The sequence below is a fragment of the Osmia lignaria genome, chromosome 5, assembly GCF_051020975.1.
Source record: "Osmia lignaria lignaria isolate PbOS001 chromosome 5, iyOsmLign1, whole genome shotgun sequence".
Taxonomy (NCBI): Eukaryota; Metazoa; Arthropoda; class Insecta; order Hymenoptera; family Megachilidae; genus Osmia; species Osmia lignaria.
This window is the reverse complement of record NC_135036.1, coordinates 11,135,459-11,149,871: the sequence shown is the minus strand read 5'-3', so window position 1 is coordinate 11,149,871 and position 14,413 is coordinate 11,135,459. Positions and strand designations below refer to the sequence as shown.

Sequence of the window (14,413 nt, the reverse complement as noted above, 5' to 3'; positions counted from 1 at the left end):
CGTATTGTGGTATCTCGAATCCCTCTCGGGATAGACAATTTCCTAGGATCATTATTTCGTTTAGCGTCGTGACATTAAATGATCCGCGCGATCACGTGGAATCGTTCCATCGTTACGACCTTCGAGTCTGGGTGCACTCCAGACATTCTTCAGACGACCAACATGCAAAGCGAACACATAAAAGGTGCGTTCACACCAAACGAACAAGAACATAGAGCAACAGCAAGAGCATTCACAGCAAACAGCCATCGAGTCAAAAGTGTTGTTAAATTCGTTTGCAACGAGGTGAACAGGTGAACACGGGGCTTTCATTTAAACACGAATTTAGTGGAAATGGAAGAAGAAACGAGGATTCGCTCGCTCTTTTCAACGACGTCGAGGCTGTTCGCAAAGCTATAAAAACACAGAACGAGGATTTCGACACAGTTCCGAACAACAACAACACACACACACACACACAGGTGATCCTTACCAGCGGGAAGAAGAGGGACAAGGGATCTCGCCCGAAGAACAGCCTACTCGCGCCCACGCCTAAGTTGCATGTGCACATTCGTGAGTAGTACACGAATACACTTTGCAGGTGTGCTTCATGTATGCACAGGTGTGTGCCGCGAAGTCTGCGTTCGTAGATCAACGTGTGTATGTAAAGAGGAGAGACGGAGAGAGAGAGAGAAAGAGAAACTGAACAGCAAAATGTATACGTTCAGGTGTGTGTATCACGAAGAGAGAAGAAGAAGAAGGAGAGCGTAAGATATAGAGGCCAGTTTTTCGCGGTGCGCGTGAATGGCGAAAGCGCGACTCGTGAATCGTTAGAGCAGCACTGGCTGCAACCAAGGGGAGACGAGGAAGCGTCGCGACGCCCATACCCCGAGTCTGCGCGCTCGCCGCGTCCCTTTGTCCCCTACGAATTTCACTCCCCCTTTTCTACCGGTGCCTCCTGTCCATGGCGTCCACGCATCCGTTCCTCTTCTCTTTCGCCGTCTACCAGGGCTCTCTCGTTCTCTTTTCCCTTTGTTCCAGAGAGACCCTCTGTCTTTCTCTAGCCCTGTAAAGTTCTCTCCTATTGCGAGGAACCGGGACGCTCCCGGGAAAATGCCGTCGTCGCTGGAACAGCAAAGAAAGAGAGAGAAGAATCTTGCTTTTTCCTAGCACTCTCTGTTTCGCCTTGGTGTATGCCACACGTTGTAATTCGACGCAAAACACCCGTCCTCTTTGTGGCACTCTACGCCATCTGGAGCGACGATACGTCCCGCGAACGTCGCGACGCGCTCCGAGTGCTCCAAGAGTTGTCTGGAGATGTTATTGTCGGCAGATGTCTTTGTATTCACTCTTTTCTTGCGAACAAGAACAATGCACTTTTGATGCATTATTCTAACCGTCGCAGCCAAATTTTTCAACGTCAGCCGGCGCGAATCGAACTGTTATTATCAAAGTCTCGTTGCATAAGAGATCTCCGTGCAAAGTTCAATGCACAAGTTGGCCTGGTTTGGCGTCGATACGTTTGGTAGGGAAAGGCAAGACGCGTCGAGATACGGGAGCGTACATTTGCGAAACTCTCCGTTGTTCGCCAAGCAATTCCCGTTGGAGCAATCGTGCAAATATTTACGCTCGCTCGTGTACACGTCGGCTTTAACCCTTTTATTCGAGTGCATCGCCAGATGAAAGGGTTCGACGCGCTCGCGTGCTCGATATTGCCCGTGCCAGTCAACCTACACTACTAACTCCCTATATCCCACGATTCTCTGTTGAGATTGTGAAAAAAAAAAAAGAAAAGAAAAAAAGAAAGATTTTCGAGAAGAACGAACGTTAAAATCCCACGTGTGCACCGTCAAGAGGAGCCTTTACTCTGCTCGTTCGTGAATCTTTGAAAATCCTCGTCTCCGACTGTAAAGCTCTGCTCGTTGGATCAAAGATACGCTAGCTAACTTTTTCATCCTTTAAATTTTAAATGTTTCAAGAGTCTTCTTTCTAAACTGGCCAACATTTTCAGCATTCAAGCTATTCGCAGTTTGTTACGAACGAGACGAATTGATTAACACCTGCCGCCGTTAAACGTGGTTCGAATTTTATACGCGGGCATCTAAGAAAACTGGGTCGACGTGGACCGAGTTTTCTAAGTAACTCCATGAATCAGAGACTTCCTTTCAGAGCTTGTAGCTTCTCTACTCGAACTTAATTTGCCTAATTGCCACTGTTTCGTAAATAGAATCTCCTTAAGGCGCAACGATCACCTTACCACCCACGCGGTACGAATCGATCGGATCGCAAGAAGGAGAAAAAGAAAAGCTAAGGGTAAGCACACGCGAGTTCCGCGTTACTCTCGCAGGTGGTAGGGTTCGAGGAAGGTGACGCACTCGAGCACGGATTCGAAGGTTGATGGCTGGGGTGCGAGGTCGAAAGGGGTGGGAAAGGTCGTGAGAAAAGTGAAGTGCACCCTGTGTCGCCGTACGTAATTACGCGTGCACTTAAATGCCTTTGGGCACGCGAGTCGACGGGGTCGGCGACCCCCTTTTCTATTTTTTTCTTTATTTTCTCAGTGCTCTCTCTCTCTCTCTCTCTCTCTCTCCTGTTTATTGTAACGCCATCGCGACGCAAACAACGCCGGCTCCGTCTCGTGTTTCGTTTCGTTGAATGAACGAATTAAAAAACGTTGGTCAATCAGCTATTTACCTCTTATAAAGCCATACTCGAAAACTTAATCATTTTGAATCAGCGTCTCTTTTAATCGATAGATACAAGCCGTGTACGATTATTGATCAGTGGAAGAGTTCGAGGAAACAGGAGATAACAGACTGATAAAATGTATTTTTATCCGATAACAGTGCGCTGTTAAGCGATAGAAATCAGAAGCTTAGAAATAACTGGTCTGGATTTCATCGATCAACATACGAACTAGAGGTTTCTTTCTTGGATATCGGGTTAATTCGTAGAAACTCCTTGATTTTAGAACGCTTTCGGCTGAAAGTGGACCACTTGTCCGTTTCTAAAGTTAGACGAAAGATTAGACGACGAAAAAAGAAAGAAAGGATGCAAGGGTCGCGCTACCCAGTTTTCCTGTTGACCCAAGTACAACGTGGGATCCCTCGAGGAAATTTCTACTCTCTTAATCAACAGAATTTTACACGAACCAAGTTGCTTTGTTTTTCTAAAAATAAAATAAAACAATTGTTCCTGAATTTCTGGCTACCTTCGTGTACCGTTAATTCGTTTTGACGTCAAAAAGCCCATTAACAAGCTTTCAGCCGATAAAGTGTTAACTACCACAATACCATCTCCCCCTGACCCTAGTGTAACACGCATGAAACCACCCTTAACAGTAGCAGGAGCCAGGTGTGCGCAGAAATCAGCTTGTTCGATCGAAAGAATAACGGAAACAGAGCGTAAATCGAGCGAAAAGTACTCAAGGGCCGACCCATTGACCGACAAAGTGTTAAATCAGGGCCAAGAATATCGATCCCCGTCGATGATTTCACCATCAACGGCGTCATTATGCGTTCATTAACCCTTTCGCTGCGGAGTGCTAAAAAATGAATTGCTCTCTGGGAGCGAGCGGACAGTGGAAGATCGACTGCGCGAACGCCGCAATACGCGAGTCGATCCTAACACGGTGTGCGGGACTGATTTCGCTGGATAATTTATGGATAATTTTATTCGACTGCGTAAAAAAATCACGACACAAGAAATGTAAGCTTCTAGTACGATGAAAACAAACGACTTAATGAGCATTATTAAACAATTGCTGAAAACGAATGACGCGCGCCTTAAGGCGCTCATCGCTCCGAGAGAACGCATCCAGCGGAGCGCTTAAACGCGCCGATCGCTCGGAGAGAACGCTTCTCGCGGAGCGCTTAAAGGCGCTGTTCGTTCGGAGGAAGCAACTCTGGTTGAGCGCCTAAAGGCGCTGTTCGTAGCGAAAGGGTTAAGGAACGCGTGCGCGCACCAACACGTGGCGCAGGTGAAAGAGAGACCACGGGCTTTAACGAGCACCACCACCACCACGAGTAGTGCACTCTGCGCTGCACTCGGCTCGCTTTTTTTTCCACCAAGTGGTAACGGGGGTCGCGACTAATCCTGAAACCGGATAATCCGTATAGGAATAATCAGATTGCACGGTCAGGACGAGATTGCTCGGCCAGCAGGCGCACCAGGAACAACCCTATTTACGAGCAATCTCGAGCAACGCCCGCCAGGGGAAAAAAATATTCGATTAAATGGAAGAACTCGCCGGTTCTCGAGTGCCTCGCCATCGAACCGGCTTAATTTTAGATGCACCCTTTAGATGCGACCGTGCTTTTGCACTCAGACCCGGCCAGAACTGTTTGGAGACTCTGATGAAAAGCTCCGCTACATTAATGATTTTTTTCTCTTCTTCTTCTATAAATATCTCAGAAGTAAATTATGGAATTATAATTGCGACTGTTCGATAGTTAGTCGCACGGCACTGGTGTGGAAACTGAAAGACAGGAACAGGAACGGTGCATGTTCGAGAACGAATGGTAGATGAAAAATTCATGAGGCGAAGGGGTGAGGAAAGCCTGAAGACGTGAGACGAGAGCATAAAGATCGAGGAAGAGGGAGAAGAAGAGAAACAGTGAAACGGAAGAGGCACTCCGGTTTAAAAATCCAAACTTCTTCTCTTTGCAGTGGCCCACCAGAGAAATGAACTATTTTTATCTTCGTCCCGGCCACCGGGGACCGCAACGCGAGGAAAGAAAATGAAAAGAGGGTTGCGTTACACGCCACGACGAAAATTACTTCAGACGTCGTTTCTAATTAATTTCGAAACGCTTCGTCGGCTTGGAGCCGCTTCAAACGTTAGATCCGAGCTCCTTACACGACCGTAAGGAGATTCTGAGAGATCTGCGGTTTCTTACGAAATTTCAATGCCTCTGATACTTTCGTGGTTCAAAATAAGAGACGTTCAATGTGTATAGCTACCCTCTTCGGTTTCCCTCTCGAAAAGGAAAGTGTAGACGCGACGGGAGTGAAGAGGAACGGTAGTCGAAACAAAGCGGCAATATCCCGTGAACCACGTGGCCAAAAAGAGATTTACGCTTCTAAGAACTCGTAGACGCCGTGTCCTACATATTTTCCACAAGTGTGCAGCTACATCTGGAGAGAATGTGTCGACTAGCTGTTGTGTATTACGTTCTCGTTAGTTCGCGTGATTCCACGTAGAATTGGCCAAAGAAACTGACAATTTACAGCCAAATTTAGGAAATATAAATATTTTTTCCGAACGCGCTATATTGCTTCCGCCGGCTATGCGTGCGGGGGTGGCGCAAAATTTAACAAAATCAATCCTTTCCCTTTAGTGTAAGAGCAAAAGAGATGGCCTCGCACCGTGACCTTTTTGCTCTCGATCGAAAGATCGATGTGGCAGGGCTCCAAAACCTTCGAAAGTGTACATCTTTCCTGGCAAGAGAAGGTCATCGAAGCAAGACCTACATCTGAACTAGGCTATGCGTGCATTCGATTCGACATCTTAATGCAGCATCCCAATCTTTTGGCAACCTTTTGTCGTTCCTCGTTAACTCTCTAACTTTGGAGCGACACGACAAATCGCTGTTTTATGTTTTCGACCAATACTTTTATGAGATTTCTTCTGATTTTAGATTGACGTTAATCAGAAAATAAGGCGGTGGAAAACTGGACGCAAACAAGGGAATCTGTGTCAAATTTCTCCGACAGTTTCCAATCGTGGTCGGCCAATTACGAGCTCGTGGATATATTTGGCATGACCGGTTAACCTCGGACGTACTTGCACAATATTGCGACCAAAAGCGTGCAATTCTTTCCTACCACGTGCCAGTCACCCGGCTAAAATCCATACTCATTCTTCGGACGACCTTTGTATTCAATTTTCATTCCACCTAACTTTACTATTCTCAAAAATACAATTGAATTTTCGATGGAGTTTGAAACAATAGAAAGAAATAAATCAATTATCTGCCTATGATGCTCTTTAGTTCTAAACGATTTCAGGTTCTTCGAACGAACTCTTACGGTCAACGATAGACGATTAATTAGTTTCGTAATAGCGGTTACATCTAGGGACACGAATTACGTCTGACTCAAGCTGTGGGAACGATTTACTTCTGCCATTTTTCTCTTTCGAGATGAACGATACGCTTGGAGCAGGCTTAACCTTGCTTCGCGTATCAACGCCTGCTTTGTGCTTTGTGAGAAATCGCCAACTAACTTCTCCGGTGCATGCTCGTGAACGTGCACAATCGCGAACAGGCCTTATTTAGGAAGTATCAGTGCCTCTTTTCGAGCCAGATACCGTTTTCTATCAATTTATTTATTTACTCAATTTATTAAACAAACGTGACGTATCTTAATTTTACCTTCCCTATCCGAGTATTATATGAATATGGAAAATCCTGATGTTCTTTATATATAGAAGGCGTTAACGAACTGACGGTCGCAACGCAAGTAGCTAATAGAACTCGTCGAAAGCAAACAAACAAGTACTAATACACTTAGCTCTGCAAACTACCCATTCTCGAGATATTCCAATGTTTATTTTTCGAGGTAAGGTAGTTGCACGCATCGTGGATTATTATTTTTCTAAGTTAAATATTAGACGGCTGAGAGTGTTGAAAGAAGATCGAATGCAACGGCTTACGATTACAAGACGATCGTATCTCATCGGGCAAAGTTTCGCACGCGTATTAAATCGATTGAATGCAAGACGACGATACAGTTAGTTTTACCGAAGTTATTACGGCGCATCGATTTTAGATAACACAACGCGCGATTTAATGATCGACCCAATTTCTGGACGAACAACACAATGTGGAGAGAGGTTTCCTGTGTTCTCATGTCGCGATAATCGATAGGAACGACCGACTACATCAAGGTTAATTGTTCGCCTATTAGTCACCGTTAGACGTGAAAAATTCTCTATCTTCTTCTTTTCTCCCTTTTTTTTTTTTTTTGCTTTCCCTCGTTATCATTTATTACAAAATACTTTTCACGCGGGAATATTTGAAAATTAAAAAATTCACTATTATTACGTTTATGTAATGTACGACAAAGTTCATCAAGAAAACTGGTGCATAACGAGAACTTTTACCAATTATATTACACAACAAAAGAGTTTCGTTTTTCCTTAAAAAATTTCTGCTGCTTTCATGAAAACAATATTAAACGTTAATCTTCGTCAGAATGTAGAAACGCGTAGACTATTACAAAAGAAAAAAAATAATGGAGAAGATTTGATTAAAATAATAAATGAATTAGCGCGCGATTATGAACTTTTGACTCGACCACAGCTTTGGAAATTTCCATTTGCCGTCTCTTCGAATCGCTGATAAATAAAACTGAACCGCGTCGCTGTTTTATGTAAACCTTACGCGTGTATTTTTACATCTGCACTCCTTTGTACGATATTTTCTCGTGTAAGACAATCAAAGGCTAATGTAAATCTTTCTACGAAAAATAAAAATTTATCATTTGAAGCGTTTTATTTATCAGTAAGGTTATCTTAAACAAGTAAGCAATCGATTGATGATAAGAACTAAGTAGTTAACACAGCACGCGACATCGCGTGCTCAATCATCAACTTATAGCTGTATAAAATTAAATAGCTACAGCAAAGTGTTGCGTATTAATGGGTTAAAATGTCTATCTCGTGAAAGACACTACTAAAAAGGTGCTGATTAATTATTAATACAACACTATGTTTCCACGTTTTGCTTATACGCATACTTTCAGCCGCCTACTCGTTGAATTGTGGCACGAAACCTTCACCTATGCCAGATGCCTACGTAACCGCGTCGACACTACCGGCGTCAACGTCTTTTCACAGCCGAGTGAGACTCGTGTCATTGTGCCGATCGCGTTCACGAGTAAATATTTCGCACATTTATACGAGAGCATGCAATACGATACGTTCGAACGATTTTGATAAATCGAATAAAAAAATAAAAGAAAGTTGTACATACCTATCATCGAGTAGACGCGTCAGATCGGTCATCTCGCGCTCAAACTTGAATTTTGACACCTCGCAGAGCAGGGCGTCACGTTCGCCGATGACCTCCGTAAGCTCACGTTGCAATCGTTCGATCTCCGCATACTGCCGGCTAATCAATTGATTCTTCTCCTCGATGATGCTCTCGACATCAGGGTCCAAGAGACCGCCCGGGTCACCGACACTACCCAGTACAGCACTCATACCGTTTGTTTACTTTCACTGAGCGCGCACACACGTTTTCGTCCTGTCTCGCGTTCGGTGCTTGCTCGCGAATGTTTCTCTTCAGCGATTTGCGAAATCACGAACAGCACGCGCGTCGGTTATCAGCACGCGGCACATGTAGAAACGCCCCCGGCCCCATACCAACGCGAATATCACACAGAACGGACGCGTTGCCCGTGAAAAATTGACAATGATCCATCCACGGCACAACACCGTTTCATCGCGTACCCGCCATCTTGCGTATATTGCCACCTCTAGATCGTGCCAGTCCTGATTCACAACCGTTCCTGTTCCAATTCCGCTGGATCGTTTGTCCAGAAATACACTGTGCGAGCTGCGCATGCGCCTTACGCTGGAACTGGAGAGGCTTCCCCACTGCGCCGAACCTCACCATTTCTATTTCAAACAACAAAACGAGTCACGTTTTAATGCTTATTGCGTCAATAATTCCATAAAACTCAAACTTTTTGTTTTACATTACTATGTTTGCGTAATAAAGAGTAATCATTTTATGAAAATTTATATCACACGATTTGAAATACCGATGTCAACGTAGCCTTGTTTATATCAATGTTCGTGATGTATGTACACTCTGTTGACGTTTGTAAATAGTAAATATATAAAATTAACGTTACATACCAAGAAAAATGAATTTAATACACTAAATACGTATACCGTAGTTCACCAGAGTCCATAACTGCAACGCGCAGGTTGGAAGATGGTGGGGGAACGCAGCGAGCTCTCTGCTAATCGCTTTCCACTTCGTTTGGAAGTATCGCCAATCAGGGCGAAGATGCGTACTAGAGATGCGCGAAGAACGAAAATTGGTCTTTTCGCAGTTATGGACTCTGGTGAACTGCGGTATATGTATGTACCTTTTTTATTCTCATAACACTGTGCACTTTGGAAACAGCGCAGCTAACACCCTCTAACGGTAATTGAAGCAAAAAACAGCAGCCACCTAGTAGGAAGATGCGGAAACTACTGAATGGCGTAGCAGTTCCGTTTTCAAAGCGCGCCATAATATAAAAATGGGAAACTACCTAATTACTTTTACTGAATGGATATTTTTTACCGTTTTATTCATTTATGAATAGTAATTTCCTTATTTTTAGAACGGCAAATAGATTCTTCCTATATAGCTATCAAATTTAAGAATATTTTGTGTTTTCCCGGGAATAATTAGACGAAAACTAATTAATGATTAGATAATTAAATAGAAATAATTCGCTGCGTGTGTGGAAAATCCTTCAAAGTTATTGAAATAGTAAAAAATTATAATAATCAAGTTTGAGAAATCCCTCATAATTACGTTACATTCTGTACGAGAGCATATTATATGTGTTTATTAAATTTGTGAAAATTCGCAACACCGTCAGAGCAAAGCACGCGTTCTCCACATTGCAGAAATAGGTTATCTCTCTGTGCTGCGTTTCACTTGACACTTTCATCCTGCCAGACAACTGGTTTTTGCTTAGCTTGTGGATTAGCGAAAAGGAAAAAAATATCGTTATTTGTTGTAAATCGAGATTATTTTTCAATGTTTGTTACTGCGTGGGTGAAAGGACAGAAATCAAGGTCGACGTACTGTGTTAGTGATATGAAATCGACACTGTCCTTTAAAAAGAGCGACCTTTAAATCCGACGCGTCAACGTGATAAGAAGACAGATTTGTTAGTGTATACGCGGGAATACATTGTAAACAAAAAGAAAAAGGATGACATTGTGCTTAGGACAAATTCAAATTATTGCAAATAACGTGCAATATATTTCTTCGCGAGTGATGTTTAGGTTATCTCATCAGGTGTTCATTGAAATTGGAACACGATGAAGTACTGTAGATAGTTTCCGTAATAAACTGTCGAATTTCACGTTCGCTTATTATTTAACGAACCTTTTTGTGAATTTATTCAGACATTAATTAATACGATCGTTGTGATGAAAGCGGTGCGCACTTGAATCAGGTTAAGTTACTATAACGCGTTGCCCGCATTGTTACGACAAGATTATTGCTCAAATTCGTGAAAAGAAATTGTAAATGAACAATTGTCTATTTTATTTCAGCCACATTGTTAAATAAAAAATTTATTCTGTTAAGAAAAAACATTGAAATGCAGTTTATGCTTGGACATAAAGAGGAACCAAAATACAGTGAAATGAATTTTTGCACATTATGAAACTGGAAAAAGTAAATGAAATATATTCTATATAAGTTTCTGGACTTAATTGATCAAGACATAAGTGATTGTTTCATCAGAATTATAATTTATACTTGAAAAATAATGCTTGTTAATATTTAGTTTATAAACTTGCAACACCTTTAAAACCAGTTTATAAGTTCAAACAAATTTTATTATAAAACATTGAGAAAAATAAGAAGTATTTTTTACAATTGAATGAATAATAAAAGCAATATAAATTTAATCTTTCAAATATGGTGCTATTAATGTAATATACAACTGTATAATATTTGTTCAATAATATTTTACTTGATTATATTTATTTTAACAAATTGTATTGGAAATTAAAACAGTGAAGTCAAATTTTTACTTCCTGCTGTAATTTTAATTATTATTATTTTTATTTTATAATTTTATAAAAATTCAATTAATAAAATTATCAATGTCCTGTAGAATTAAGGTTTTATGTATTTCACAAATAATGTTTTGTTTTCATAAGTTTATGATAATATGTTTATATAAAGAGTAATATAATTTAATCATAAGAAGAAATCATGACAATTAGAGCGTAACAAATGTTAAACTGTGATGTGGTGTATTTTAAATATAGTGTTTGTGCCATTCCTTTCATATACAAGACATTGGCCACAGTTAATGTTTCACGAACATCCTTATGAGAATTATAGAAATTTAGGACCACCTTAAAAACAAATCATCTTTTTGTTAAAATTTGTATGAAAAATTCTGGAAATATTTACTCCGATCATGACAGAAATCACTATTCAAGATCTACAGAAGCTTCTTATATACTTCTCAAAAAACACTTACAGAGCAAAGGATGCAGATAGCACGGTAATATTTTTATATGCACATACTTGTAATGTAAGTTCCAAATTTTGTAATTTTAAAACATGTCTTTCTTTTAGAGTCAAGCAGTCATGCAAAGATGTCTGCTCCTCACTGACTTAGATTATACTCACTCTATAATAAATAATAATGGAGGTGATCTCAGTGCACACTATCCTAGCCATCTTATCATTTTAGAATATGAGAAGTATAGAAATCCAAATATGTGTGATACACCACCACCACTGCCACGCACAACAGAGACTATATATGAAAGCATGTATGACCCTAATAAACTGAAGGAATTGATAAAAAGTGCTAGATTTGCTAGGTGTCGTTCAAGATTTCCACTGCCAGTAATATTATATAAGGGTAGACATGTGTGCAGATCAGCTACTCTATCTGGAGGACCAGAAATTTATGGTAGATCTGGACTAGATTATTTATTTGCCGGTAGTGAAGGGATAGTTTCGATACAACAAGTAGACGAAGCCCGCGGGGGTGATTCTGTACTTAGCGACTGGCAATTGTTTGATAAAGTTAGACATCAAGACATCAAGCTTCTGAAAACACTTAATGTAGGAACAATAATTGACTTTATGGTTGAGAAGAAGAAGGTCAAATTTGGAATGAAGTAAGTAGATAAGCTGAATCAGCAAGTTCTTATGCATGCCTTATTTGCATAAAAAGTGGTTGTAAAAAAATATTGTTTTTTAGATACCTGTTCCATTCCTACCTTTTGTTTTTAATATTATTTAAAACATTATTTGATAATTAAAATAAAATAATAAATAACAAAATTATAAATTACTTTTTTTATTCGTTAAAATGTTTTAAATAAGTGATATCAACATTTTATTTTCCGAATTTTTGTTTATCTCCTTGTAATCGTATAGTTGTTTGAAATGAAAAAAAGGATTCAAATCATAAGTAACTATCAAAGCAGTTCTTCAGTTCTTCACAGATTCAGTGAAGTTTCATAACAGTTAATAGCATGATCAGTTTTTTTTATTCTATGAATCCACTTTTAGAGGACCTTAAACAGAGCTCTTTTGTTCGGTACTCAGCGTGACATCCTCGGAGAAAGTAGACAAAGAGAAGAGGTACTCCGACTTCACCCTAATTTCACTGCCATATCCTGGATGTGAATTCTTTAGGGAGTTTAGAGAAAATGACTACCTAGCTAAAGGTTTGGTATTCGATTGGTCTCAGACTCACGTCGATGCACAAATTGGTGTGCCAGAAGATTCAATTTCTACTCAATTACGAATCAATTGGGATCAATATCAAGTCTGGGATCTAGTCAAACTTACTCAAAATTATTTAAAACTCATATTGAGATATTTGAGTGATAGTAGTAGCGGGATACTGATACATTGTATCTCAGGTAAGTATCTTTCCTTTGGAGCAATATAATTGTTAATTTGATGGATACTTGATATAATTAGCACTGGGTATAATTTACAGGTTGGGATCGCACACCGCTGTTTATTTCATTATTGAGGATCAGTTTATGGGCTGATGGTGCAATTCATACTTCATTAAATGCCTATCAAATTCTTTACTACACCATAGCATACGACTGGATGCTGTTTGGTCATGATTTGGAGGACAGACTAAGCAAAGGAGAGGAAATATTTTTTTTCTGCTTTTACTTTCTAAAGCATATTCATGATGACGAATTTAGCATCCATCCACGACATAATAGAGCTAGGCATGCGGTTCTACGAAACGACAGTGACTCGCAATTAGACAATGTAATGTTTGATAGTGAATCGGTAGTAACTTTGAGTTCGGTCAGTTCCAACTTGAGTCTGAATAGTTGGTGTAGTTCCGTTAGTCAAAATAGTAGGGATAGTCAAGATAATAATCCACCAACTGTGTTTCACTGTGCTTCCACAGAGAGTCAAGATGACTCTCATAGTAATGGGTACATATATTTATTTTCATCCAACATACTACGACAATTGTCTAGTATAGACACGTTATATTTGATCTTGAATTATTAATCAATTTTGTAGAAATGTTGTACCATGGTCGTTCTATCCTTCTCCGAATAAAGAAGGTATAGCTCATGGATCACGATCACCTTTGCCTCCTAATCGGACTTCCCCTGTTGCGGTTCCTGTACCCGGACGTCTGCGGCAACGAAACGAATCCTCATCATCTGGCGGTTCTTGGCAGATGATATCGGGAACCGGAAGCTTACGCGGTTCTACAACTGCCAATGCTCCGCTCACAGACGGATTAACGTCTAGTTTAGTTTGTAAACCTCTGTGTGAGACTTGCACAGGACATGCATCTCAAGAATCAAGCACAACGATCATTGAAGATGAAGCATGTGCGTCGTTGGCGCAGTACGTATCATTATTTAACGTTCAATGAACGATCAAGCATTTATTAATTTCATTTACTATTTATATTTGTTCTAGATCCCGCAAAGAAAAGTTGCAATGTTTGAGAAGAATATTTTATAACGCTTATAGTCACACTGTTGGATTTCGAATGAAAGACAATTCTGAATCGAGCGGCTTCGGTCAGTTACTCGGTAATTTTGCCGAAAAAGTAGGCATTCTTTCTGTTCAACGCACATCCTTGTGACTATAACGTCATTAACTTCCCACAATTATGAGTTTATTGTTATTGATCCCTTGATTCGATTGAGAATTTTATAAAACACTATACAATGAAAATAAAATAATTGTACATTATCGTTTATGTGAATAACGTATTGTTATACAAGAGATGGCGTGTATACGCGTGACATAAATAAAAACTTGATATTTTTGTATATATATATATATATATACATATATATATAAATATTTACAGTCGCGGTGGAAAATAAGTGGACGCTGTTCAAAATAGAATACCTCGGTTAAAATTGGACTAAATGAGTTCATGTTTTTTGAGAAGCTATGAAAATTAATTCACTAAAATATGTCTTTCGTAGATTCACATAAGTTATGGATATGCTGAAAATTTCATCGAGATCGGTCAAGGCGTTTAAAAGTTATAACTAATTAAAGTTTCCGAAAATCGCGACTTTTCACCTAAGAACGTGACTAATTCCTAGTCAGGTTTGCTTTACATTTATCACATACATGTATGTATATTTATTACTACCATCTGTATAAAATTATTATTAGCACAGATGAATAGTAGTATTTAAACAAATTATAGA

At 40.0% G+C, this 14,413-nt stretch overlaps 2 protein-coding genes across 5 annotated transcripts in view; one reads left to right on the top strand and one right to left on the bottom strand.

Moving 5' to 3' along the window:
* siz (Brefeldin-resistant Arf-GEF family protein schizo) overlaps nt 1-8,569 on the bottom strand; it is a 35,801-nt gene extending 27,232 nt beyond the window's left edge. Inside the window, exon 1 of one of the 4 annotated variants that reach the window (XM_034325978.2) lies at nt 7,953-8,569. In XM_034325978.2, coding sequence (XP_034181869.1) covers nt 7,953-8,182 — 230 coding nt within the window. In that variant the 5' untranslated portion in view covers nt 8,183-8,569. The remainder of the gene's footprint in view (nt 1-7,952) is intronic. The other 3 variants (XM_034325976.2, XM_034325968.2, XM_034325974.2) reach the window with 3 other exon arrangements.
* Nucleotides 8,570-10,882: 2,313 nt separating this feature from the next.
* Nucleotides 10,883-14,350, top strand: EDTP (Egg-derived tyrosine phosphatase). Its single transcript, XM_034326000.2, has 6 exons — nt 10,883-11,235; nt 11,310-11,863; nt 12,297-12,616; nt 12,697-13,159; nt 13,251-13,586; nt 13,662-14,350. Exons 1-6 carry the CDS (start codon nt 11,149-11,151, stop codon nt 13,828-13,830), a joined length of 1,929 nt encoding a protein of 642 aa, XP_034181891.2. The 5' UTR covers nt 10,883-11,148; the 3' UTR covers nt 13,831-14,350.
* The last annotated feature ends 63 nt before the right edge of the window (nt 14,351-14,413 follow it).

Excerpts from the sequence above, each read along its gene's own strand:
- EDTP (XM_034326000.2), top strand. The coding sequence starts at position 11,149 with ATGACAGAAATCACTATTCAAGATCTACAGAAGCTTCTTATATACTTC. Across the intron at positions 11,864-12,296 it reads AAGGTCAAATTTGGAATGAA|CGTGACATCCTCGGAGAAAG; the intron begins GTAAGTAGATAA and ends TTCGGTACTCAG. Across the intron at positions 13,160-13,250 it reads GATGACTCTCATAGTAATGG|AAATGTTGTACCATGGTCGT; the intron begins GTACATATATTT and ends TCAATTTTGTAG.